This window comes from Podarcis muralis, chromosome Z, assembly GCF_964188315.1.
Source record: "Podarcis muralis chromosome Z, rPodMur119.hap1.1, whole genome shotgun sequence".
Lineage (NCBI taxonomy): Eukaryota > Metazoa > Chordata > Lepidosauria > Squamata > Lacertidae > Podarcis > Podarcis muralis.
Window position 1 is genome coordinate 4,626,440 of NC_135673.1, and position 26,334 is coordinate 4,652,773.

General features: G+C 44.0%; 2 protein-coding genes across 5 annotated transcripts in view; one reads left to right on the forward strand and one right to left on the reverse strand.

Annotated features, from left to right (window-relative positions):
* Positions 1 to 5,811: 5,811 nt before the first annotated feature.
* On the reverse strand, positions 5,812 to 11,710 carry NAIF1 (nuclear apoptosis inducing factor 1). 3 transcript variants are annotated; one of them, XM_028714452.2, is made up of 3 exons: positions 11,527 to 11,710; positions 8,086 to 8,732; positions 5,812 to 6,650 (listed from the first exon to the last, which is right to left on the reverse strand). In XM_028714452.2, exons 2-3 carry the CDS (start codon positions 8,591 to 8,593, stop codon positions 6,238 to 6,240), a joined length of 921 nt encoding a protein of 306 aa, XP_028570285.1. In that variant the 5' UTR covers positions 8,594 to 8,732; positions 11,527 to 11,710; the 3' UTR covers positions 5,812 to 6,237. The 3 variants fall into 3 exon arrangements, with proteins under 3 accessions (XP_028570285.1, XP_028570283.1, XP_028570282.1); XM_028714450.2 differs by lacking the exon at positions 11,527 to 11,710 and adding an exon at positions 11,399 to 11,520; XM_028714449.2 differs by lacking the exon at positions 11,527 to 11,710 and adding an exon at positions 10,976 to 11,183.
* A 177-nt stretch (positions 11,711 to 11,887) lies between these two features.
* Positions 11,888 to 26,334, forward strand: part of SLC25A25 (solute carrier family 25 member 25) — a 42,172-nt gene continuing 27,725 nt past the window's right edge. Inside the window, exon 1 of one of the 2 annotated variants that reach the window (XM_028714442.2) lies at positions 11,888 to 12,271. In XM_028714442.2, the coding sequence (XP_028570275.2) occupies positions 11,957 to 12,271 (315 nt within the window). In that variant the 5' untranslated portion in view covers positions 11,888 to 11,956. The remainder of the gene's footprint in view (positions 12,272 to 26,334) is intronic. The other variant, XM_028714443.2, reaches the window with a different exon arrangement.

Here is a 26,334-nt window from a genome sequence, read left to right on the forward strand (position 1 = left end):
AGCTTAAGTTGATAACAGACTATGTGCAACTCTTCAATTCTCTTGTATTTTTCATTAGTGAAATATACTCGGAAAGAGAATTTCATGCTCTTTATTCAGATCATGGTAGCAATGAACGAAACTTTCACCAAAACGTCTATGGGCCCCACGTGATTGGCTAATTCTGGGCGGCTCCTGTAGGCCAATCAGGTTGTGGATTCACCTCCTCCAGAAGCCTGATTGGCTGCTCCTGCAGGCCAATCAGGTTGCTGATTCACTTCATCCAGGAGCCTGATTCAGTGGCGTAGCGTGGGGGGTGCAGGGGGGGCCCGGCCGCACCGGGCGCAAGATCTGGGGTTAGGGCAAATCCACAGGTTAGGGGGCGCAAATCCACGGGTTAGGGGGCGCAAATCCACGGGTTAGGGGGCGCAAATTACTTGCCTTGCCCCGGGTGCTGACAACCCACGCTACGCCACTGGCCTGATTGGCTGCTCCTGCAGGCCAATGAGGTCGCTGATTCACTTCCAGCTGGAGCTGGATTGGGTGGTTCCTGCAGACCAATGAGACTGCTGCATTCTGGATCCTATTGATCTAGGATTCAGCTCAGTACAGTACATAACAATTAGCTTGTGGGACTTGCCATGAAATGTTGCAGTGCAGTGAGCTTACCAACCATGCCCTTTCCCAAGCTACTCCATTCCATTCCCCTACCCCGTGATTTTTCATTATTCAGCATTCTGTGGCCATTGAGCCTCTGTGGGCTGTTTCAAGCTGCCCTCCATCTTGGGTATGAATAGTGCTGCTTTATTTGCATAATAATCCACATCTAGATAATTAAGTTTGCTGTCAATATACACAGGATGCAACTGAAAGGCCACATTAATATAATTTATTATTCCCCTACCTGGAAATGAGTTCTATTTGATGTAGTAGGTTCTGAGTTCTGTGCTCTTACAAAATCGTCCAGTTTACTCTGCTTGCTCTTCTGCTGTGGGCTCACTTGTGGAGAAGAGGCCGGTCGTTTCTTTTTCCTGGACATTTTCCCAGAGATAGAGCCGCTACTAATTTCTGCTATAAATCAGGAAGCTCGGCGTCCTCCCACGATAGGGTGTTTAATCTCCACTCCTGCTGATAAGTAGTTGGTAGCTTTAGTTGAGCTGGAGCCAATTAAGGCTTTCTCTGAGACTTTCCAAGACTTTCTCTAAGACTTTTAACTCAAGCCCTTAACTCAAGCTTTGTGAATATAATAGCTGCCAAATGACATAGATAAAATACTGAGGCTGATAAAAGCTAATAAAAGACTGGTAAAAATAATAAAAACCACATCAACTGATGCAGAGCTCAAGTCGACGCTAGCACTAACGATGCCGTATTTAGCAACAGTGTTTTCTGGGGAGTAACCATTAGGAACATATTACTCTGGTTTCACTCAACCCGTGTTGGCTCCCCATTAATTTCCAGACTCAATTCAAGGTGCCGATCATAAAACCCTAAATAGTTTGGGACCAGGGTATTTGCCAGATGGCCTGCTCCCAAACAATGCTGGATTACCCAACAGGCAAACTAAGTATGTGCTTAGGAGGGGTACCAATAGCTGTGGAAACAAGAGCCCAGAAATGGCTGGCGCCCAGTGCAACTCATAGGGTGCAAGTTAGGGTGGAGGCCAACAGTAGGTGGAGCCAGAGCCAGTGATGGGCAGAGCCAACTAATTCTAGCTTTGCCCTCCTCCTTCTCCCTGCTGAACTGTACAAGGGCAATACTGAGACTAAGGAGGAGGAGGAAACATAACCAGTGCCACATTGGCAGGCAGGTGAGGACAGGCCTGAGGGGCAGACTGAAGTTGGCTGGGATGTGCTCCTTTGTCTGAATGATCAGCCTCCTCTGTAATATCATGGGCAAAAAAACCCAGCGTATTTTAGGCAATACAAACTTTGCATCCACCTGGAGCAGCATGACACATCTGATGCCAGGGTCTTGCTATGTCCTCCTCACTCTGTTTTTTTTTTTAAATGATATTTATTAAAGTTTAACAATTACAGAAAAAAAGAAAAACAAACAATAAAAAGTTACAATACTTCAAAAATAAAAGAAAATACAATAAAAAACAAAACAGCAAAACAATACAAAAGAAAAAACAAAAACATTTAAAAACAAAAACATTTTTTAAAAAAAACCCATCCAGTATTTTCATATCTTTATCTTTCATTTACTTGTTTCCTTGACTTCCTCACACTTCCTTTTTTGTATTCTAATTCAATTAATTGTTTCAGCAAGTCCTTTCCCTCTTTCTCAAATTTTGTTCCATAATTTATCAGACGCAATTTAACCTTAAATTTTACACTTTGACCCGTTAACAATCTATTTTTACTTAATTCTTTATAACATTTCTGCTAAAGTCATATAACTTCTTTCCAGCATCCTTCTAACATTCATTTATTTTACAATATTTCTGTAAATATACTTTAATTTTTTTCCAATCTTCTTCCACCGACTCTTCTCCCTGGTCTCGGATTCTGCCAGTCATTTCCGCCAACTCCATGTAGTCCATCAGCTTCATCTGCCATTCTTCCCGGGTGGGTAGATCTTGTGTCTTCCAATACTTTGCAATGAGTATTCTTGCTGCTGTTGTAGCATACATAAAGAAAGTTCTTATGTCCTCGTCACTCTGAACTCCTAGACCAGTCACCTTGCAGTCACAGCACCTGTACCAGCTGTGAAGTGTGTGGTCATGTGTCTGCATGTGTCAAGGGATGTGTATGTGTACCTTGTGGTGTGTTTATGAGAACTCTCTTGTCCTCCCCCCCTCCCCCCCGGATTGAAGCAATAAACTCAGCACCTAATCTTTCCTCGCACGTGAGTGTCGCAGTAAATTGGGGCAGCCAGTGTGGTGACCTACAAATGTGTTGAAATTCCAATTCCCATCAGCTTCGGCTAGCATGGTCAACGTTCAGAATTTATGGGAGTCCAAAGGATCTGGGGGTTTCCAATACCTGCTGGTAAAAGACTTCACTTTTGCCACGCTCTTGGCTTGATCAGATTTTCTCTATGATGTTTCACTATACAAAATATAACTGAAAACACTATAGTATGATGGCACAAACCAGCCAGTTTGTAAAATATTTGCTCAGACTCACAGCACGTAGCTGTAGCACTGCAGCTCTAGGCCTCTCCGTATGTCAGACTGCATATTTTATTTAGCAATATTGCTTAGTTAAATAAGGTCCTCAAATTTAGCTAAGGTCTTTTATGTTATTTGTTCTACTTTGAAGGAACAGCTTTCAAAAATAAGACAAGAATGGATGGATAGCACCACCACCAGGTCAGAAATGGAATTGGACAGAAATAGGACAAATAGTCTCACCAGATGAGACTACAGTGGTACCTCGGGTTACAGACGCTTCAGGTTACAGAAATAGTACCTCGGGTTAAGAACTTTGCTTCAGGATGAGAACAGAAATTGTGCTCCGGCAGCACAGCAGCAGCAGGAGGCCCCATTAGCTAAAGTGGTACCTCAGGTTAAGAACAGTTTCAGGTTAAGAACGGACCTTCAGAACGAATTAAGTTCTTAACCCGAGGTACCACTGTACTGTATTTGTCCATGTACCCCAAATTTTTCTACTACTGTACTTGTGTCTGGCAGTTGCTTTTCCAGGTCTGAGGCAAACAAATGCCTTTCCTGTCATCTACTAAGTGGTGCTACCAGGGTGTTGCTGAATTCCAGTTACCATTATCCTTGAACATTGGCCAAGCTGGCTGGGGACGATGGGAGTCCCAGAACACCTGGAGGTCCTGACATGCCCCATCCCTGTTATATATGCAAAGGAAGTACTCTGCCACTGAGGTGTATATAGTCTGTCAAATGTGTCTGCTCCATTCTTGGAAGTAACTGGCACTCCATTTACCTGGAAGGACGGAAGTCAGGCAACCCAAACAGTAGGTGGAACCCATGTCAGGCAGAGCCATTCTCTGTAGCTTCTGAGGCTGAATTGGTCAACAATTCAATCTGGACCTAAATACCCAGCTGACACTGGGTTACATACTGATTGAGACAGCTGTCAACACTTTCTACCTTGGGGGGAAATGGGCAACCAAACCTTTTGTTATACTCAGCCTGCATGTGAATTCAGTGTGTGAGGAGGATTGAGCTAGTTCCTCCAGCTCAGCAACATGGCTTTAACCAGCCTCTTTTGCTTCAGACAAGAATGGAGTCTGTAACTAGCATTTTCCTACACCAGTTGTTAAGGAACTTGTACCATCTTGTAGCTAAGCAGCATTTTATTGTCTGTGCACGTTTTTCTTACTGGTATGGAAAAGCTGATGAATCTTATCTTTAAAGTTTTGCATGCAAAATGTTTACATAACTTACCAGATATGTGGTCTATTTGTGTCCTAGGGAGTAGGATTCGTGGGAAAGTTCACATTTTAAAGATTTAACATTACCACACTTTTCTCTCTCCCCCCCCCCCCCATGTTATATCTCTGCTGGGGCTCTCACCAGAGTACTTGTCCTAAACTTGAGTCTTAGCTTCCAGGATTTCCAACACTTATTGCTAGCCATGAATAAAATTTGGAGTACTTTTCCTGTGAGAAAAAGCTAAAGCAGCCTTTTCTAAACTGATGCCTCCCATATGTTTTTGAATAAAACTCCCATCAGTCTCAGGCAACAATGGCCAGGGATGATAGCTCCAGCCAAATGTTTGGAGCTCTTTAGTTTAGAAAAAAAAAGTATTGTAACACCAGTTAGCCCAATCAGGCAAGGCAGTAAGAGTTACAGACTGTCAACACAGAACGCTCTTTCAAACAAAGGTGCTAGCCCACCTCTGACTGGGCTGCAGTAATTATTTTTATTGTTAATTATTGTTAGTTACTATGTTATGTGTTTTTATATGTAAACTGCCCTGGGATCCTTGGATTAAGGATGGTATAGAAATTCAATAAATAAATACAGTGGTACCTTGGTTTTTAAACTTCTCCATTAACGAACATTTCGGTTTTTGAACGCTGTAAACTTGGAAGCAAATATTTCGGTTTTTGAACACTTTTCGGAAGTCGGACACGCCATGCAGCTTCCGCCGAGTGCAAGATCCTGAATGCTATCAGTCAGCTATTGAGTTTTCAGTTTTTGAACGTTTCAGAATTTGAACGGTCTTCCGGAACGGTTTACGTTCAAAAACCGAGGTACCACTGTAAAAGAAACCTGACCAGCTTGTGTGACAGTTGATGACAAAAGCCTAGCCTGGTCCAATGCATAACCATCAAAGCTATTTTATTTTACAGCTGCATGTACACACACATAGCTAACTATTCCAGTTGTGTTGCTATGCATGTCTAAGCAAGTAGCCAAAGAGCGAGCATTTTAATTGTAATGGCATACATGGGGAGTATTGCTACGGCTAAGAGAAAATACTGCTTATTATGTACCCTGTTCTTCCCTCCACTCCTAGGGACAGATTTCTCAAAAGAGTTCTTCAGAGAATTTCCTTCTTGAAGAGTAGGGAGAAAAATTGTTATTTATTTATATATAGATAGGAAAAAACCTCATTATTTATAGGATTTCTTTGCTTGCCTCAGAAGCTCAATGGAATAGACAAAATTTTACTGTACAGCATGGGGGTCAGTGTGCTGTGCACAATGAGGTATTATACTGAAATACCTCAAATCTGCATTTTTATGACAGCCAATTACTTTTGAAAATGAATTTGACTGACTCCTTGACAATTAAAACGTTTGATGCTTTCTTTTGTTGACTTTTGCCATTATGTGACAAAGCTAATGCTTACCTACAATTCATGAAAATGGTCTTCCTTAACACAATAAATGAAAACAAAAAAGTTTCTCTTTTATATAAAATCTATTTTCCCAATTCTGAAAGTTCAATGTTAAATTATGCATTTGTCACATATGCTCTATGCAGGCCACATCTAAAAACGGTGCACACATTTTAAAAAACAAAAAGCAAGAGCAGAAATAATCCAGAATAGGTTTTCAGCCAATAATAATAATAATAATAATAAAAAGGCAGGCACTGAATCAGTTTGCAGACACTGTCAAATACAAAGAAATACCCTGCTCATTCTCTTGATCAAGTCTGTGCCTGGAAGGCTTCACTTAATTGCATGATGCCATCTTGTCCATTTTATTTCACTGAATGATGCCATTTTGTCCATTTTATTTCATTGATGCCATACTGTCCATTTTATTTCATTGAATGATGCCATACTGTCCGTTTTGGGCTGCTCTGCTGGGGTCTGAGGCCACTTAAGGAGCAGGAGCATTGCTCTGTAGAAACCGGCGGAAGTCCTTAATCATGGGGCGAAGGATCTGCACAAGAGCATTCAGAGCAGCCTGCATCCCTTCCATGGCCTGGGCTTGGCGCTCCTGGGCACATGCCTGTACTTCCTGAGAGCGGCGGATCATCTGCAGGAGGTCATTTTGCTGCTCGATGTTCTGGGCCATCTCTTTCATGTGGAGATTGGTCACTCGCTGCTCCTGCAGGAGCTTGGCTGAGTTCAGGGCAATGCGGCTCTTCAGTTCCTGAGGCTTCACAGAGACTTCTGCTTGTTGAGCCATCATCTCTAAGGGGGCCTCGGCAGTGACTGTGGTCGGAGCTTCTGTTGTGCAGTACTCCACAACACCATCCTCCAAACTATGGTATGTTGTCTCAGCTGGAACTAAGAAGAAGAGGAAGGAAATTTTATTTAAGCTACAATATTTATACGTTTATATGATATTGGTGGTGCTGTGGGTAAAACCTCAGTGCCTAGGACTTGCCGATCGTATGGTCGGCGGTTCAAATCCCCGCGGTGGGGTGAGCTCCTGTCTTTCGGTCCCAGCTCCTGCCCACCTAGCAGTTCGAAAGCACCCCTAAGTGCAAGTAGATAAATAGGTACCACTTTATAGCGGGAAGGTAACGGCGTTTCCGTGCGCTGCGCTGGTGCTGGCTCACCAGAGCAGCTTCGTCACGCTGGCCACGTGACCCGGAAGTGTCTCCGGACAGTGCTGGCTCCCGGCCTCTTAAGTGAGATGAGCGCACAACCCTAGAGTCGGACACGACTGGCCCGTACGGGCAGGGGTACCTTTACCTTTATGATATTTTAATCTTTTTTCCTTATAGAAAGTTACATTTGTTACTCAACAACTATATTCCAATTCAACAAAACTAGTGATTTTCCACTCAACAGCACCAATGTTTATAACCCAAATTACATATACAGTGGTACCTATGGTTTCGTACTTAATTCGTTCTGGAGGTCCGTTCTTAACCTGAAACTGTTCTTAACCTGAAGCAGCACTTTAGCTAATGGGGCCTCCCGCTGCTGCCACGTCGCTGGAGCACGATTTCTGTTCTCATCCTGAAGCAAAGTTCTTAACCTGAAGCACTATTTCTGGGTTAGTGGAGTCTGTAACCTGAAGCGTATGTAACCCGAGGTACCACTGTAATTGCGTTTTAAGGTTCCATCATCTAATTTCATCCCTCTTCAACATGTTTCTTAATATATTCTGCTGTTTTTTTACACTTCAAATTTCGCTGTGGTCTTCACATAGCAGTTTACATAGTAATAACTGGAAGAATTAAAGCATTCTAAAAGAAAATCCTGAAGTTTACACAAGGATTTTATCTGCGCTCTTTTGGAAGGATTGGAACAGAGAAGAACAAGGTAAGAGGGAAAGAAAATGCAAAAGAACCAGTAACAATAGCACAAAAACAAAATGGTTTTGACAAGGCACTGTGGGTGATAACACAAAACAGCCTGGCAATGGTAAGAAAGATGCGTGAGAAAAATCCATAATCTTGACTCAAGCCACAAATGAGAAGATTGAGGGTTATAATCCAAAGTTAGTTCTACTTACAGTTGCAAACAAAATTATTCAGCCCCCATTGCAAAGCAGGCTTATCAAAATTTACAGACTTTCAGCTGGATGCTTCAAGTGGAGGCTTATTATCCATTGCAGTATTTTCATTATTAACCATCAAATTTCTATGCTTCCCTTCATTTGAGGATTACAGGTTAGCGTACAATCTAAGAAATCAAATAACTTTATTTCACCGAATGTTTAAGTTAAGCATTGTGTATAACATGGGGAAGGAAGAAACAGCACACTCACTCTGAGTAAGGGTGACTGTTGTGGCTGCAGCAGTAATAGGTATCTCTGATCCATCTGAAGTGCAGTCTCCAGCAGGCAGGCTAATAATGGTGGCTTCCCCCAGCAAGTTACAGATGCGCTGCTGCATGGGAGTTAGAATAACTGGAGCAGCTGTGACTCCTAATGGATCTTCAGCATCTTGGCCCTCAACACCTCCATCCTGGCCATCGCCACCTCCTTCCATTGCAGCCCGGACCTGCGCCACCTTGCGTCGCACCTCCGTCTTGAGATCAGACCATTTTTTCTTGACTTCAGGCAGCTCCCGGCGGCAGGTAGCAACAGCATTAACACGGCGCAGGATGTTGTGCCAAGCAGCAGCCTTAGCAGCCAGTGGTACACCAGCATTGAAGTGGTTGATCAGTAGGTGCTTGCTCCGCTCAAGCTCCTCCACAATTATCTCCACTTCTCGTTCCGAGAAGTTCATTTTCCGCTTTTTAGCCGGCGGAGCCGGAGGGGATGCCATTGCCATGGAATGTTCAAGTCCCAAAGCAAACTGGGTGCTGTGGGCCTTGCTGAAGTCCAGAGACAAAACAGGATATCAGGATGTCTGGGAAGGTTGAAATGCAGCTGCCAAGGACACAGATCTGGCTGCAGTAAACAACTAAACTCTAGAAAAAGTTGAGAAGCAAGGTTATTCCTTGTGACCAAAGTGGTTAGTATAATAAAAACCTCTATAACCAGTTTACATGAAAACAATAAAAAACATTCAATAAAATTTCCTAAAACCTTGATGTAATGAGATCAAAACAAAACACAACTCTTTAATACAAATAAAACTTAGTACACACACACACACACACACACACACAACACCAGTCAAACGTACCAAGAAAGCTGGGGCAATTTACTGAGAAGCACTTAAAGGTCATTGATCATCTCTCCACAAATTTCTTGAGGGAGGGCATTCCAGAGGGTGGGTGCTGTCACCAAGTAGGTGTCCTTTTGCATTATTACCAAATACAATCCAGCAGAGGCCACCCAGCAGGGTCTCCTTGAAGGACTAAAGTTTGGCCTTTTTTTGTACCAGGAGGCAGCATTATCTTCAAGAGATACAGTACTTATAAATTATCAGAGCCATAAATTGCAAAGACTGGGCAGGAAGATGTTACTATATTTTGGCCAATGCAGTTGATTATTAGATTTATATGGCAACTTTTTGAAGATCAGTTTCAAAAGGGTTTTTCTGGGGAGAGGGGGTCTGCTGGTCTAAAATACAGAAACAAGTGGGAACAGTATGCATTATTGGTTTTGAAGAGCCAGGTGTCCTGTATGCACAATGATGGGGTGGTGGATTTACTATTTAAAAATGGCAGGAGGCGGATGAAAGGGATATGTGTGACTGTGTTATTAAGACTGTGATTTTATGCACACATATATGGGAAGTCCCACTGAGTACAATGGGACTAACTTCTGAGTAAGCAAGATTGGGATGGTGCAGTCCTGAAATTAAGGCTGCAGTTCAGTTCTAGACTCACCCTGCAGTAAGCACCACTGAAATAAACAGGGCTTACCTCTGAGTAGACATGAATGGTATTGTACCATTAAAAAAATCAGTAATTTTTAGGGTCAATGGTGCTAATCAAGATAATTACAAAAAAGGAGTTTCCTGTCACAAGAGAAGTGAAAACTAAAATTTCATTACATCGCACAGTGTAATTTCAGTAAAAAAACCCCTGAAATATAATGAATGCACGTAACTCACAACTTGCAAGTATTTAACTTACGCGTATTCGGCTGTACACACTTGGCAATCCCCCCCTCCAGCTGTACACACTTGACAATTATTTTTTAAAAGGGTGGGAGTCCAGTAAAAGAACATTTGGCAATCCTACCTGCCATTGCACCCAATGTGTTTTGACTATACACTATTTTGGCTTTACGTGCTACCCCTCTGGACTGTAACCTCCAGCATAAGCAGAGACCTGCCTGTATTCGTTTAATTTATGGGAGCAGAAGAGGAAGGGGGGAAACAAATAAGTTTCTGAGGAAGGAAAAAAAATCTAATCCAGGGGCTGTATCCAACTACCCCTTGCCTGTGCCCATTGATTTCAATGGGGCTACTCCACGCATGACCCATACTGGACACCCAAGAGTATGCTGGGCAGGAGGAACGAAAACATACTGTTTTAAAATGCCAGTGTGATTTCTTGAGGGAAGGGAGAAGAAAAAGAACTAGTTTTAAATTTAAGATGGAGAAGAAAAAAAGGATGACTATGGGGGTGGGGGAGAGAAAAAGGAAGAGGGTAAATAAAACATGATTTCTTTGGAAGTTTGTGGTTTCCGAGGAAAGGAGGAAGGAAGAATGATATGAAACTTCCAACGTTCAAGATATGTGTGGGCGGGTGTGAACCACACTGCGATCTTTGGGTGAAGGGTTTAATAAACAATTTAACAAATAAATAATAATTAAATATTTCTAATGGAGAATGAGGGGGGGAGAATCCCCTGATGGATGGCAATATGTCAGGGATGCTTTAGTCGAGATTCCTGTATCGCAGCGGGCTGGACTAGATGACCCCTGGGATCCCTCCCAACTCTACGATGCTATGATTCCGTGGAAGGGAGTTTGCTGAGGTAAACCCAGCACAGGATAAAGGAGAAGATGGGCGTGAGGGGAAGGTTGAGGGAGGCGGCGGCAAAGAGCGCCAGAGGGCGCTGAGGGGAACCCAGGAAAGGCCCAACGCCTAGAAGGAGGGTGGGGACCTTGGATAACTGCCTCGCCGGCCTCAGGCGAGGCTGGAGCCCTAACTGCCCTCAGGGGAGCCCCTTCCTCGCTCCCCATTTATATTTCCCAAAATAATAAATACTTTTTAAAAAAACACACAAAAAGAATAATACGCAAATTGCGTACCCCAACTACCGGTCGAATCCCACACCAAAGAGGGCCTCTAGTCTGCGGCAGTGGCGTAATGGCTTCCAGAATCAGCGTCTCTTGTCTCTCCACTTTTATTGGACTGTCCTCCTGCCTTTCACGACCCGGTGTCCACCCCCACCCGCAACGCTTCGCTACTATTGGCTCGCTTTGGATTTGCGCCAAAGACCGCTATCCCTCGTCTAGCTGTTTGTCCCGCCTTATTAGACGTAGGGCAGCACTTACTGGTTGCGGATTGGGTAACAGTCATGTCCGTCATATGCAAATTACACCCCTCCACACCGCTCCGCCACAGTCTTGCCTATCACATTTGAAGTTCCGCCTCCTGCCTATTTTTTGCCTCGACGCCTACTAGCTGTCCGTATGCAGTTACATTGGCCAATAGGCCATCCCCCTCCTTACCCAAATCTCGTTCTCCAATCGCTGCACGCCATCTTGCCAATCCTTCATTTTCATTGGCTGAGAGGCTTTCGTGCCGTCCTGCCCGTCTCATCAGAAAGCGCACGAAATGTGTATATGTAGTACTTTACCGGTACTCGTGCCTGTCAAGAAAGCCAGCGAAACACAGGGTTGGGTGGGTGGAAAGAAGCGGATGGGAGGGGGAAGACGCCCGAGTCATGTGCCGCCCGGTGCCCTGTCCTTTTTGCGTCCCCGCCTCCTTTGGCTTCATAGGACCTTCCATCCCCCCTTTTGATTGGTTAATAGAGGGCGTCGCGAGCCCCTTCCTTTCCCCCTATTTTTTTTTTTGCCGGCGGTTCGGGTGACGACACACTGATCTGGCCAACCAGGTGACTCGCTTCCGTTACGTTGACACAATTAGCCAATCAGCGAGCGGCGCGCGCAGGCCGGGTGGGTAAAAGAGAAAGAGGCCGGCTCCTTTGAAGCAGGCGCGGCGCCATTTCCCGGCGAGCTGCCTCAAGGGTGGGGGGTGCGCGTGCGTGGCGGCTGAGGCAACTGGGCATGCCGGCTAGCGCGCGGCGCTCGCTGGCTTCCCCGGTGGTGAACGGCGTCCTCTGCCAGTGCGGCGCCGGCGCTGCCGCCGCCACGGCGACCCCTTTGAGCGCGGCGGTGGCGGGGGGCCCCGCCATACCCGCCCTTGATGGAAGCGGCGGCTCGTCCCCTCCTGCTTCTTTCGCTTCGCCCCCGGAGCAGGAGCGGCGCCTGCGGAGCCTCTTCCTCCAGCTGGACGTGAACCGCGACGGCGCTCTCTGCGTCCACGACTTGTTAATCGGCCTGCAGCGTCTCGGGCTTCAGCGCTCCGAGAGGGATGTGTGGGTAAGCCCTTCCGCAATTCCTCCGCCAGACCTGCTTCTTTCACCCACCGCTTCGTAGCCACCTCTCGCGAAGGGCCCGTGACCCTCTTTCCTTCTTCCCGCCCCTTGTTCTCGTTTTATGATACAGCTTCTTTCGATGCTAAATCGTTTGGGGGGGGGGGAAGGCTAATTTGTTGCAAACCTTAATTTAAAAGATAATACGGGACCGCCTCTCCTGGTCTGCCCCGCGGAGAACCTTAAGGTCCACAAATGACAACATTTTGGAGGTCTCAGGGTGGTTAGATTGGTCTCAACTAGGGCCAGGGCCTTTTCAGTACTGGCCCCGACTTGGTGGAACGCTCTGTCACAAGAGACCAGGGCCCTGCGGGACTTGACATCTTTCCACAGGGCCTGCAAGACAGAGCTGTTCCGCCTGGCCTTTGGTTTGGACTCAGTCTGACCCTTATGTTTCCCTCCCCTTATGGTTTTGGGCTATGGGCTTCTTTTAAAATGAGGCTGCATTTTAAATTGCATTTTAACCTGTACAGTGGTACCTCAGGTTAAGTACTTAATTCGTTCCGGAGGTCCGTACTTAACCTGAAACTGTTCTTAACCTGAAGCACCACTTTAGCTAATGGGGCCTCCTGCTGCTGCCGCACCGCCGGAGCACAATTTCTGTTCTCATCCTGAAGCAAAGTTCTTAACCTGAAGCACTATTTCTGGGTTAGCGGAGTCTGTAACCTGAAGCGTATGTAACCTGAGGTACCACTGTATTTTAAATTGCCCCCCCTTATGTTTTTACTGTAATTTTACTGGTGTTAGTCACCTTGAGCCTGACTCTGGCTGGGGAGGGCGGGGTATAAATAAAAATTATTATTATTATTATTATTATTATTACATGCATCATTTTATTTGTATTGAGCCTTTCTATAGTTTGAACCATGCTTATGATATGAAAAAATAAACAATTACATTTTGTCACAAACAAGAAATAAAACACATTTTAAAAATGCACAACCAAATCTGAACAATTTCCACATAAATCATTAGATCTAAAAACAAAGTTATAAAAAATATCAACAGCAGCAACAAAAATGCTAGCCCAAGAGTCTGTTCAGCAAACAACAAAAATTTATTATTTACACCCACCACCACCAATTTATTATTTATACTCTGCCCAACTGGCTGGCTTTCCCCAGCCACTCTGGGTGGCTCCCAACAGAATATTAAAAACATGATAAAACACCAGTCATTAAAAACTTCCCTAAACAGGGCTGTCTTCAGATGTCTTCTCAAATGAGTAAATAAATTGGGATATTTATATTTTTTGTTGACTTTGGTCATGAAAGACCTCCATTGGCTCCCAGTACGTTTCCTAAATGGCCTCGACCCAATACAGTGGAACCTCGTGTTACGGACGGGATCCGTTCCGGAGGCCCATCCTTAACACAGAACGGATGCAAGCCAAAGCGCCGTGTCTCCACGTGGCACAATTTATTGCTTCTGCACACGTGCGATTTAGTGTTTCAGCACATGCGTGAGCGGCGAAGCCCAGAAGTAACCCGTACCGGTACTTCCTGGTTGCCATGGGACGCAACATGAAAACACGTAACCTGAAGTGGACGCAACATCAGGTATGACTGTATACCTGAAGGAGCATCTCCACCCCCATCGTTCAGCCCAGATACTGAGGTCCAGCTCTGAGGGCCTTCTGGCAGTTCCCTTACAGCGAGAAGTGAAGTTACAGGGAACCAGGCAGAGGGCCTTATCGGTAGTGGCACCCGCCCTGTGGAATGGCCTCCCATCAGATAGATGTCAAGGAAATAAACAACCATATGACTGAAATTGCAGTTTTTAATTAGTCTTTATCATGTTACTGTACAAGTGATACAAGAACAGTAAGATGAGCCTGATGTGCTTGACTGATGTGCTTGTAGGAAGCATGCAAGATGTGCAAACAGCTCTCTGCCCACCTGCAATTCCCAGCAACTGGCAACTGGTCCCAGCAACCACTGATAGTCTTGTACTCCACGAATTTGTCCAATCCTCTTTAAAAGCTGTTCAAATTGGATGAGAGATGTAAAAACAAACACCATTATACATACTCATGTATGTGTAAAGTATATAGCTTTATCTACTTGTTCCAGGTGTTAATTTATAATAACCTGATTCCCAGAGCAGCATGTGTATCATAACATTAGTGTAGAATCATAGTGGCATGGTTAGAGTTGAGTTATAATGCCTTCAGCTTTTAACTGAGTTAGTATTAAAAATGCTTGAAATATGTATATGAAGCCAGTGTTCACTGCTTCTTCTTCCCTTCATCCAGGTAGCTGCACATTTCTGAAGGTTGCTGTATTTATAATTCATAATTTGTAAATCTATCAGTTGCAGCTGATAGTGGATGGACTGCTGCCTGCCACTTCGTATACGGATGCTCATTTTTAGGTGATAATATATGTAGGACAATGATGTTTTCCTAGTACAGTATATCATTAATGAAGCTATAGTAACTTTCTCAACTTTTAAGTTGGCGGAATTCATTCTTTTGCAGCAGAACACAGCGTATGGAGACAATATTCCAACGTGTAGTAGTGGTGGTAGGAAGCCTTTGGCAGTGATGTGTAGAAGCATTAATAAGCATGTCCTTGTTTTCACTTCTGAAATGGTGTGAGGGGCTATGGCTTTTTTTCTTTTCTTTTTTGTTTTTACTGGGGTGACTGAACCCTGGGTGACCAATACAATCATGCTATTATCATATTATGGTCATTGGTCATAGCAGCCATTTCTATAGTCAATTGGTTCCCTACAATATTTCATAGAAGATTATTTACTTTTAGTGAGCAAATACTGTTTCAAGTTGCTGAAGGTTCTTCTTTGCCTGCGGAACCCAATATACCATACATTTACCCTTCTATAGCCTGTCCTGAGCTGGCTTCCAAAGCAGGCACATTCATAAACTTACTACAGCATGTGTGCGTTGTGAAACTTAACAGTTATGCTTACTCCCAGCACAGAAGAGAATTTGTGCTTTGGCATTTTACATCCATGTGCATGTATTTGCCATACATTCTTGTCTCATTCAAATTTCTAGGATTCTGGGAGAATCATTACCTTTGTGCATGATTTAACTTTTCTCCTAAGCCACCTCAATTTACTCTCCAACTTCAATCACAGCTTTGTAGTACACCCCTATGAACAGGTCAATGCTACAAACTGACATAAGAATGCTAGGAGCCATGTGGCTATATGGACCTTGGTTGTGGGTGCCAAAACAAAATGTCTAGGCGCCCTTCTTTTTGTTCTTCTTAACTTCCTGTATTTAGTGTGTAACTCAAAACTGGCATGTTCTCATATGCAAAATAAGGGTGGGGCTGGCAGTGGAAATCTGGTTCCTTGGCTAAATTGTTAGTTTGTGCTCCAGCTAGTCTTGACCACTGCAACATGCTTTTTCCTGGCCATTCTTTGTCACATCTCTGCTCCCCAGAATTCTGCTACCACCAAAATAATATCTCTTCAACACCTACTTGCTCTGCATCCTACATATTCAATATGAATTTATATGTAAAGCTCTTCATTTAGTCCCATCCTATTTTTCTTAGTTCTCACTTCCCAACTGACACAGAGCCCAAGTACATGTATTTGCATTTGTGTATAATTCACTATTGCTTATTTTTTAAAATATAGATTGTAAGCACCTCAGGGCAGGGGCCTGTATATTTGGTTTAGTTAGTTACTCTGTAAAGTGCCATGTACACCAATGGTGCTATATATAAAAATAATAGTACACCCCATTGGATGGCTGCAAGCTTTTCATGATTATCAACCATATGTATGTTTGGGCTAATACTATCTAAAATGGATGCAGTCTGTTCCTCTTTCTGACAACACATATCTGGATTTAGCAATGGTGACTTCCAGGTGAGGATGTTTCTCAGCAGCTTTCACCATTTATGGCAGGTGTGAGAAGCCTTCATCCCTCCAGATGCTGATGGGAGCTGTAGTTCAGCAAGCATGGCCAGTGGTCTGGGATAATAGGAGCTGCGGTTCTGCAACACCTGAAGGGCCAAAGGTTCTCCACTGGGGGATAATTGCATGTGCAACCTTCTTCCTATTCCAGCATATTTAGTTCCAGAAACCATTCTTTATGGAAGTATAGACTACTAGAGCATCAGAAAGATTGGTGCTGACCAGCACCTTGGGAGCCTCTTGTTCACTTTTAGATCCATTGTTTTTTGGAGGCACAAGAGGGCCATGAGAATCCTCGTTTCATATTTTTAAAAGACAGGCATTCCAATCTCATGAGCCTTGTGGAATAATAAGTGTCTGCATTGCTACTTAGAGCAATTTCAGCCATTCCAAGACAATGAAACATTCTGTGCTTTACAGAAGATGGCATGGTTGGGAAAGGTGCACTTCGGAGTCATGGGGAAGCAACGTGGTGCTGTTCTGAAGGAGTTGCCAATAGGGATACCTGTAAGAGGCATGACGTGCTGAGAGAATCAGTGTTAGAAACTGAAATATAAAAGCTAGGAGCCAAATGGCTCCTGGAACCTGGTAAAAACCAGAATGGATAGTTGCCATTCCCTTCCCACCCCATGTAGCAGCACTTTCTATTTATTTTTTTGAAATGCATGAACTAACACACAATTCACACAAATCTGTGACAAATTGTTAATATCACATTTTAAATAGACGTTCTTAACGGGACACCACAAACCATAAATGAGGCTCAGCCTCAGCAATAGTGTATGGGGTGTGTGTGTGTGTGTGTGTGTGTGTAACAATGTCTACATAGAAATAGATTCTACTGAAGTCAAAAGGGCTTACACCCAGGCAAATGTGAAAGGAGAGTCCCAATTCCAAGTTAACGTTCGTTTGTGTATGTGGGACTGCCTAAGCAGCTGGGCCTTCAAAGTCATGTTATACTTATATGAAAGGTTCTGGGTACCTGGGATGCCACATTTACTGTGGCAATTTATTATTATTAAAATTTGTATATTGCACTATGAAAAGACAGCCAAATAAAAACAAGTGAAAATGAATCAATCAAGTAAAAATGAAAAGGTAGCCAAATAAAAACACTCCAAAAATCTTCACAAAACCAGGTATAGTAGCTAATAGGCAGGGAGCCCAAGGCAAGAAAGATGGTAAGGTAGGAGAGGGGGAATTGAGGCATGAAAGGGTAAAAATGAGAAATTAAACCTCAGGAAGAATTTCACAGGGCTTAAGATGAATATAATGTTATGGAATTCAGATTGTAATACAATAAAATGTAATATATAAGAAACAAAAGAAGCAATTTGGGCACAATTTAGGAAAAAAGGTTGTTTTCAATCCTGATCTGAATCTGCCTGTTATTCAGAAGTAAATCACAACTAAGTTCAATGGGGCTTTTTCCTCCCCCTCCCCTTTTTAAACCCATGTATGATGTGCTTTTAATTTGAAATATACTTGCCAGTTATGATGGTTTAAATAGCGCATGTTAAAGTGTTATCTACCTCAGACTCTCACAGTGATGGCTTAAAATCAAAACAAATTTTGGAGTGGGTTCATTGAAGGACACTTAAGTCCTGGGTTTGCAAACTGGACACTCAAGGTGGTGTCTCTGCCATCAGTTGTATAGGGTTTTAATATGTATTAGTTGTGGTGACAAAATGATAAATTTATATGAAGGAAAGTGGGTTTAGGGAGAATCCAGGGCTTGTCTGCAGAGTGGAAGAAAAGGATGATCTTTTTCTGCCTCTCTACTTCCAGCTGTTGGGACACAGGTGGCGCTGTGGGTAAAAGCCTCAGCGCCTAGGGCTTGCCGATCAAAAGGTCGGCGGTTCGAATCCCCGCGGCAGGGTGCGCTCCCGCTGCTCGGTCCCAGCGCCTGCCAACCTAGCAGTTCGAAAGCACCCCCGGGTGCAAGTAGATAAATAGGGACCGCTTACCAGCGGGAAGGTAAACGGCGTCCCGTGTGCTGCGCTGGCTCGCCAGATGCAGCTTTGTCACGCTGGCCACGTGACCCGGAAGTGTCTCCGGACAGCGCTGGCCCCCGGCCTCTTGAGTGAGATGGGCGCACAACCCCAGAGTCTGCCAAGACTGGCCCGTACGGGCAGGGGTACCTTTACCTTTTTACTTCCAGCCACTCTGTAGAATGAAGAAGGGATCCTCTTAAGAATATTAGGGGGGTGGGCAGGGGAAGCATGGCTTTGTTTTTTGCAGTCTTCAGATGAGGACTAGACCAGTGTTTCCCAACCAGTGTTCCGCGGCACACTAGTGTGCCGCGAGACGTTGCCTGGTGTGCCGCGAGATGTTGCCTGGAGGGAGGCGGGCGAGTCGGGCGGCGAGAGGCGGGGCGGCGGCGGCGAGGAGAGGCCGCCCAGCGCAGGGCTCTCACCGTCTGCCTGCCTGGCTGCCTGCGTGGCGCTGACGTCACGGGGCTGTAACGTGCCCCACATAGGCACACACGGGGCGGCAAGCGAGCTCCCTCCCACATCCCATCGCCGCTCGCTTCGGCCGGCCTACTGGGCTGTCGCAGGCGGAAGGCCTGTGCATGCGCGAGGTTTTCGCGCCTTCGGGATTCCCTTCACGCCTTCCTCCTCCCGGGTCCTTGAGAGCGCGGGAAGCGGCAGCGCGAGACCGGCGTTGAGCCTGGTAGGTATTGCGCTTGCCAAGGCAGTCATTTGGGAAATGAAAACTTGCAAAGCAAGCAACCAGTTCAATCTGAAGTACGTGTATGCTTAATATCCTGTATCTGAAACCTGTTCTGCCCCCTCCCCCACACTTGGTGCCATTTTCATCTACACATGCAGCAGAGTAAGTTGACCCAGAATAGTACCAATTCAGATGGCAGATGGGAGAATGACAGTGCTGAATGCTTTCCCATGTAGAACAGTCCCTGCAAATAAAAACCTAGCATATTTGGAAGAGGGATGCTAGCCTAACCATTACCTTCTATGCTGTTACTATTTTTTTAATTTTTTTTTACATAAGTAAAAAGTGACCTTTCCCCATCTGGCATGGTGGTGTGCCTCGAGATTTTTTTCATGAAACAAGTGTGCCTTTGCCCAAAAAAGGTTGGGAAACACTGGACTAGACCATGTGAAAAATGAACATAAGATTTTTAGTTGGGGTTCGTTCATTTTCAGCTTTGTATTCTTGTTTTTAAAAATTGCACCTAGACATTCCATTGTTGCACCCATAACCTAGGTTTAAAGTGCCATTCATCTCCTAGGTTTCATATTTCAGTTTCTAACACTGGGCCTTCCTCTTAATATCCAGAATTTGAGAATCTCTTAAAACATTAAAGTATTAATGTAAGCACCACCCTCCCCCTCCCTTGATGGGGGCCATGTCTTCTAAGGGGTGTTTTCTTGTGTAAATACAGTCAATGGGTCTCTAATATTGGGAAATTCATCACAATAAAACAAGCAGATGTTAGATTTATAAAGTGGGTTTACATATGCTAAGTCTTAAAATACTGTAATAGTTCTCCTAAACAATGGGGGTTGGGGGAAGGAAGCGGGTTCCCAACCTCTCTAAAGCAGCTCTCTTCTCTTCTGAAATAAGGTGGGAAGGAATCCACCCCTCTTCTGTCTAGGAACCGAAAGTGTAGTGCCTCCTTAACAGTGGAGCAAACAGAGAGGCAGAGGAAGAGATGGATGTAGGTGGGCTGAACTGGAAATCTGAACCTGGTTGCTAGATGGTGCTCTGGAGTCGCAAAAAAAGACTGGTGATGGGTTAATTTCGAACTGAATAAAATAGCAACTGCACTCCTGAAAAATTCTTGGATGATATGGCCAGCCAGTTTTAGTTAAGAACACAAGGGCAAGGAGCTATTATGATGGCACAAACCAGTCAAGAAGAAGCAACAGATGTGAGGCTTTAAGAGCTTTTTGTGGTGGAGGTGGGAGGGAGAGGAGGGCTGCTTTGCCACACTGGTGGGTGCGAAGGGTTTGAGTGAATGCTTCATCCTGCAAGGGTATGCCAGCTAGTGGGACAGTTTCTTGGCGATAGATAGGGAGCAGGGAGTACTCGATTGAAGCCACTGAGTAGAAGTGTCATAGGAGCATAGAGCCATTATGATTAAATGGAATTTGTTCACAAGAACTACTGGATGGAAAGGGTGTTTTTTTTTGGGGGGGGTTATCCTATTCTGCTTAGAATATACTTATTTTTAAACGGTTGGACATTTTCCTGCCCCACATCATTCAGGAAGGATAAATGAAAAATTGTTTGATTGATATGAGATGTCAGTGCTAGATTAAAAGGAAACATATTCTGACATAGGTAGCTTGCTTGTTCTTTAATTATTTTAACTGACACCTATCCTTTTTCAACTCAAATTAACAATAAATCTGAAATTGCATGTTGGAATAGCTAGACATAGGAAGGGGTTAATTTCCTTCATGAACATAAATTGCCCCATGGGTGAGGTAATCTGTAAGGCACAATGAGCCTGTTGCTGTGGTAATGGCTGAGCCATGAACATGTGATTAATGTATGTCAGCTAGTTCTGTGTGTTGTGTCTTGGTTATTTGGTGCAATGGTAATACATTGTGTATACCGTATTTTTCGCCCCATAGGGCGCACTGCTCCATAGGACGCACCTAGGGTATTTTTTTGGGGGGGGGAATAAAGAAAAAAAATTTTATTTCCCCCCCAGGCACGGGGCTGGCACGGGGGAAGCCCGAGCTTCCCCTGACCCCAGCCCCCAGAACAGCCTGCTATCCGGAAGCCTAGGGAGCCCTGCGGGAAGTCGCGCTGGTCTCCCGAGGCTTGCGGAGAGCTGCGCGAAGCCCGGGCGCACTCTTCAGCGCGCCCTTGGCTTTGGAATTCAGGCAGCTCTGTGCAGCCCTCGGGAGCCCGGCGCGACTTCGTGCCAGGCTCCTTAGGGTTGCGCAGAGCTGCGCGAAGCCCGGGGCTGCAGGCTCTGCGCAGCCCTCGGGAGCCTGGCGCAACTTCATGCCGGGCTCCCGAGGGTTGCGCAGAGCTTCCTGAAGCCTGGAGAGTGAGAGGGGTCGGTTCGCACCGACCCCTCTCGCTCTCCAGGCTTCAGCGAAAGCCTGCATTTGCCCCAAAGGACGCACACACGTTTCCCCTTCATTTTTAGAGGGGAAAAAGTGTGTCCTATAGGGTGAAAAATACGGTATCTCTCTGAAAAGTCTGCTACAAGCTGGAACTTATTATTCTGTGTACAGTGGACGCTCGGGTTGTGAACTTGATCCGTGCGGGAGGCACGTTCGCAACCTGCAGCACTGCGCATGCGCAAAGCACGATTTAGTGGTTCTGCGCGAGTGGCGAAACGCGGAAGTATCCTATTCCGGTACTTCTGGGTTCAGTGTGGTGTGCAACCCGAAAACGCGCAATCTTAATCGTCTGTAACCCGAGGTATGACTGTATAACTTTGTCCAGAGCTGTTTGCTGAGCCTCTTCCTTCTACAGCAGCAAAATATTTGGGCATTACTCTAACTGATACTGCGACCAAGATCTTCAGTTCCACCGTGTGTGCATCTTATATTAGATTCCCAACACTGCATTCTAAAAGTTTGCATTCGTTGCTGAATGTACTGATGATTATATAATTTTGGAGAACTTGTAAAAAAAAAGAAGAAGCCTGAAACATTTGAAAGCCTTATTTCTCAAAAATGATGCTTCAGCTGATTCACAATATGAATAATATTTAGATTGGCTAGAATATTTAGATTTGCAACTTTTGTTTCAAATACAGTGGACCCTTGAGTTACGTTACTTTTGGGTAATGTAACTTTCAGGTTGCGAACGTGGCAAACCTGGAAGTGGGTTTGCCGCATGTGCAGAAGCGCCTCTGCGCACCTCATGCATGTGCAGAACAGGCGCCTCCAGTTATGAAGATTTCGGGATATGGCTGGGCCTCCGGAATGGATCCTGTTCGTAACCAGATGTACCACTGTACTGCTTTTAAGTTTTCTTTCACAATGATCGAACAGTGATGCATGTAGCCTCAATACATGGAAATGCTCTTACATTTCTGCTATCTGTAAGCATGATGTGTGCCATAAACATTTTGACTGTCCACTAAATTTGTACTAGTAAATGTTCTTCTCACTTTCACCCTTTTATTGGTATGACCTTCTTTCGTCTGTCCTTGTTCAGAATCCTCATCTCTACTTTCATCTCTTTTCTCACAGACTGTGGCAACTCCTCTCTCACTTGTCTTCTCATGTATCGACTGTCTAGATTCCTGCTTGTGACCTCTACTACTTGACATCTTCACATGTTCCAAGAACCGCTCATTTGCACCACAATCTACAGTGTCTGGTGTTTGTTTGGAGTTCCTGTTCAATACTTTGCAACTGTGTTCAGAACTGTCTTCAGTTGATTACAAGTTATCTCTTATAAACTATCACTCTCGGACAGATTAAATGCATATATTCAGCCTTCATTCTTAAATTTATGGATAAATGTTTCTCTTCTCACTGGGTCTTACCGTGACATTTGAGATGCCATACAACAGACTACTGCACTACATAAATGGTGTGAATTGGGTAGGTGGGTGTGACCCACATCCATGGAAAAAATAATGAACTGCCTGGGATTATTATGAGAGAGCTGGATACCTTTCCAGGTGATATTTTTGAGCTGGAATTATATCAGTTGTAATAGCCTCAGTTGTCCATATATTTTGTCTAGTTGTGGTAGTTAGATGTTATTTGTGATCACCAAGCCTGCCTCTTCCCCCAAATCCTTTGTCCACCTCCAGCAATACCACATGCAACTTGTAAAATTGTAAGTGATGGTCTGGAAATTTTTACTGTCAGATAAATATCACTATATTCTGTCTATATTCTGTTACTTATCTCGGTGACTTTAATGGGAAATCTCACCTAAATGTGATATGGCTGTTTTAATAGACTTGTATAATTTTGACACTACTTATTCAACCTGATATTGCATGTCAGGTTAAATTTCCTGTTGAGCAGGAAGCAGAGACTGTAATCAGTATGGAACATAGGACTGCTTTTCTATTACCTGAACATACTCTCCAGAGTTCTTCTCTGATTAGCCTATCTCTCAGATATTGTCAACCTGTGTCTGCTCTGTATGGCTTCATACTGCAGATAGAGGTTTGAGTAACCGAGGTAGTGGTAAATAACTTGGTAGTGGTCCTCAATGTTATTTAATGGTGTTATTTATAGCAGGCGTCACTTAAATTGATGAACAGAAATGTAAGTGACTTGAAGTTCCACTGCAACATGCAAATCACCTTCTTGTGAACTGAGACCGGAAGCTCTTGTGCAGAATCACATGATAGCTTATCTGCAGCCACCAGCAGATCCTCTCCTTGGCACTTGGACTTGACACCCGATGAGTCATTGCAGAGTCACCTAGGGAGACAGGGCTGCTTTGGCTGCTGTTTCTCATATTGAATTACTTGAGAACAAATTGGAATTACCTAGTCAGCAGCCATTCTTTATCCTTTGCCGCTTGTTTTCTATGCTTCTAGCTTCTTCAGTTAAGACTGCTATCTTTTGAAAGTATGTTAAGGTTTTTTCATGACTCTGTACATTTAAACATTAAAATATTTTTTACAAAAAACTCCTGCCTGAATAATGTTATAGGAATTCATGTTATAGGAATTCTAAGGTCTCAAATATAGAATAAATGTTGATAATTGCACAAAGTAAGCACACATACATAAGTATATAAACTACATGTCAAAAATAGTATAGGAGAGCAATCCAAAAGCCATCTTGGCTCTCCTGAAGACTCTAAATTTCCCCTGCCTCCTGAATTCCCCTTGCCTGAGAACAGATAACAATCAGGGGAAGTTCATGAAGGGATTCCTCTTCTTTATCTATGAACCTCCTTTGTATCAGTTGTCATTGTTTGCCCATATGCTCTGCATTGAGGGATGTCTGACAGACATCCTGATTGTCTTATCAAATGCTATTGTTCTGTATAAACTGACAAACTATGTAAAATTTGTTAAATCCTCAGGAATATCACACCTTGGCCTTCCTGAGTCACAGTAATCCCACTTTATGTGTGATATAATTTCTAACTGTTTTTAGAGGGGATGTCCTGCTTCTCCATGCCAAAATTCAAATCCTTAAAAGAGATTTTCTTCTTGGTTCTGGGCCTCTCTTGCCTCCTTGCTAGGAGGGGAGGGATCTCTGTTGCAACAGAAAAATAAAGATCTGCCTTGCTTTCACTGCATCCTGCCTCCATCCATTCATCTCTGACCGATCATGGACTTAGGGGGCTCAGTCCCTTGGGGAGTTGGGCAGCAAAAGCCAATCACCCCTATTTTCCCTATATCAATCTCAACAGTGCTCCAAGCAATTCTGAAAACATGATAGTAGTGTGGTCCTTGCCCAAGGGGTATAATCTCTGCCCTAGCAGACAAGATGCATAGAAGAAAGGCCTGAGATTTGGAAGGCATGTCTGTAGCGATACAGTACAGTAAATGCTTCTTCCTGGACCTGTCAGTTGAAAAGGCTATGTAAGGCATTCAGTGAGTTTGTAGGCAGTGACTCGTTCAGGTTGGGGATGTTTCCAGTTTTGATACCCTGGCCTTCTAATAGCAAATCCTATGCATCTTTCATCAGAAGTAGGTCTCACTGAGTTGAGAAAATAGAGTTTGGAAGCTGGGTGGCACCCTCTCATGCTGGTCTCCCACCCATCCTTTATTTCCCTCTCATGTCACTCCCTTGTATCACATTGCTGTGGAAAGGGGAGCATGTACCAAATGGATGATGAAGTAACTCCCTTGCCTTGGCATGACATAGGAGAAGTGTGTAGTGGGAGAGCTGGACACAGGGTTGTGTTTAGGTAATGGCTGTGTGCTCTCTTGTTCCTGTCAAGTGGGAACACCACGGTAACTGCACCTGGAGGAGGTGCAGGTGCTGGGAGGTTGATTTAGATAAGTTTTTCAACAACTGCGGCAAGAGTATTGTTAGCCCAGAAATGGAAACAAGAAGAAATTCCGACAAAAGAATGGCAGACGAAATTAATGGACTATGCAGAATTGGACAAAATGACAGGAAGGATTCAAAACCTGCGGGACCAGAGATTTACAGAAGATTGGAAGAAGTATATGAATTATTTGAAGAGCAACTGTAATCAACAAATTACGCTAGTAGGACTACAAGAAGTTCTGTAAGGAGAAATATACGCAGTGTTACAAAGTAGAAAAAGATAGAGGTATTGGTTATGAGTTTGAAATGTAATAGGGAAGATAAGAAATGCATACTGAGAGATTAGATTGGAAAATTTTCAGACAGGATTGATGGAAGTCAAAAATTTGAATAAGATGTAAAAGTATTTTTAATTACTGTTGAAAATGATATGTTAAAAAACTAATATATATATATGTGTGTGTGTGTGTGTGTGTGTGTAGAGAGAGAGAGATCAGTTTTTCTCAAACTTGGAAAACAAGTCCTGCTGTAATTGGACTACAACTCTCATCATCCCTAGCTAGCATGACCAATGGTCAGGGATGATCAGTTATATTCCCATAGCAGCTGGGGACTCAAGATTGAGAAACATTGCTTTAGATAAAGGGTTGTTGAAATTGAAGTTTGGTATGCCTTCCTGAATTCTTTGGGAAGCTGTACTAGTGAAAATTGCTTGATAACACCTTTGTTATCAAGTTGTTACTACTTAAACATTCCTGTTAAGGCATACAAAAATATAATTGGGCTTACTGTGTGGATGGTCTTAATGGTTTGGGAAACACTTGCTATTTCACCACGAGTCTGTACAGGAGTCAGGGTTTGTCTCCTTTGTCTCCTTCTCAACCACCAGTGCTATCCTGTCCTTGAAATGGAATGTATCTCTTCCCTAAAAATGGAATTTCCCCCTATGATGCTGAGGTGTATAATGTAACAAGCAATCATTCAAGCTAACAATATTCTTAGGATATCTGTGGCCTAAATTGCTGGCCAGCTTTTGTTAGCTGCACAAAAGTAATATTCTGTAAACCACCCTGAGACTCCCAGGCATAGGGCGGTATATAAATTCAGTAAATCGTCATCGTCATCATCTACACTGCCACACTTAACTTCAAATATTTGAGCAAAGTCCTCTGTTTAATTCTGTTCTTTGGCTATCTGC

Coding starts and splice junctions, on each gene's coding strand:
- NAIF1 (XM_028714452.2), bottom strand. CDS start 8,593: ATGGCAATGGCATCCCCTCCGGCTCCGCCGGCTAAAAAGCGGAAAATG. Junction 6,651..8,085: donor AACAGTCACCCTTACTCAGA/GTGAGTGTGCTG, acceptor TCTTCTTCTTAG/TTCCAGCTGAGACAACATAC.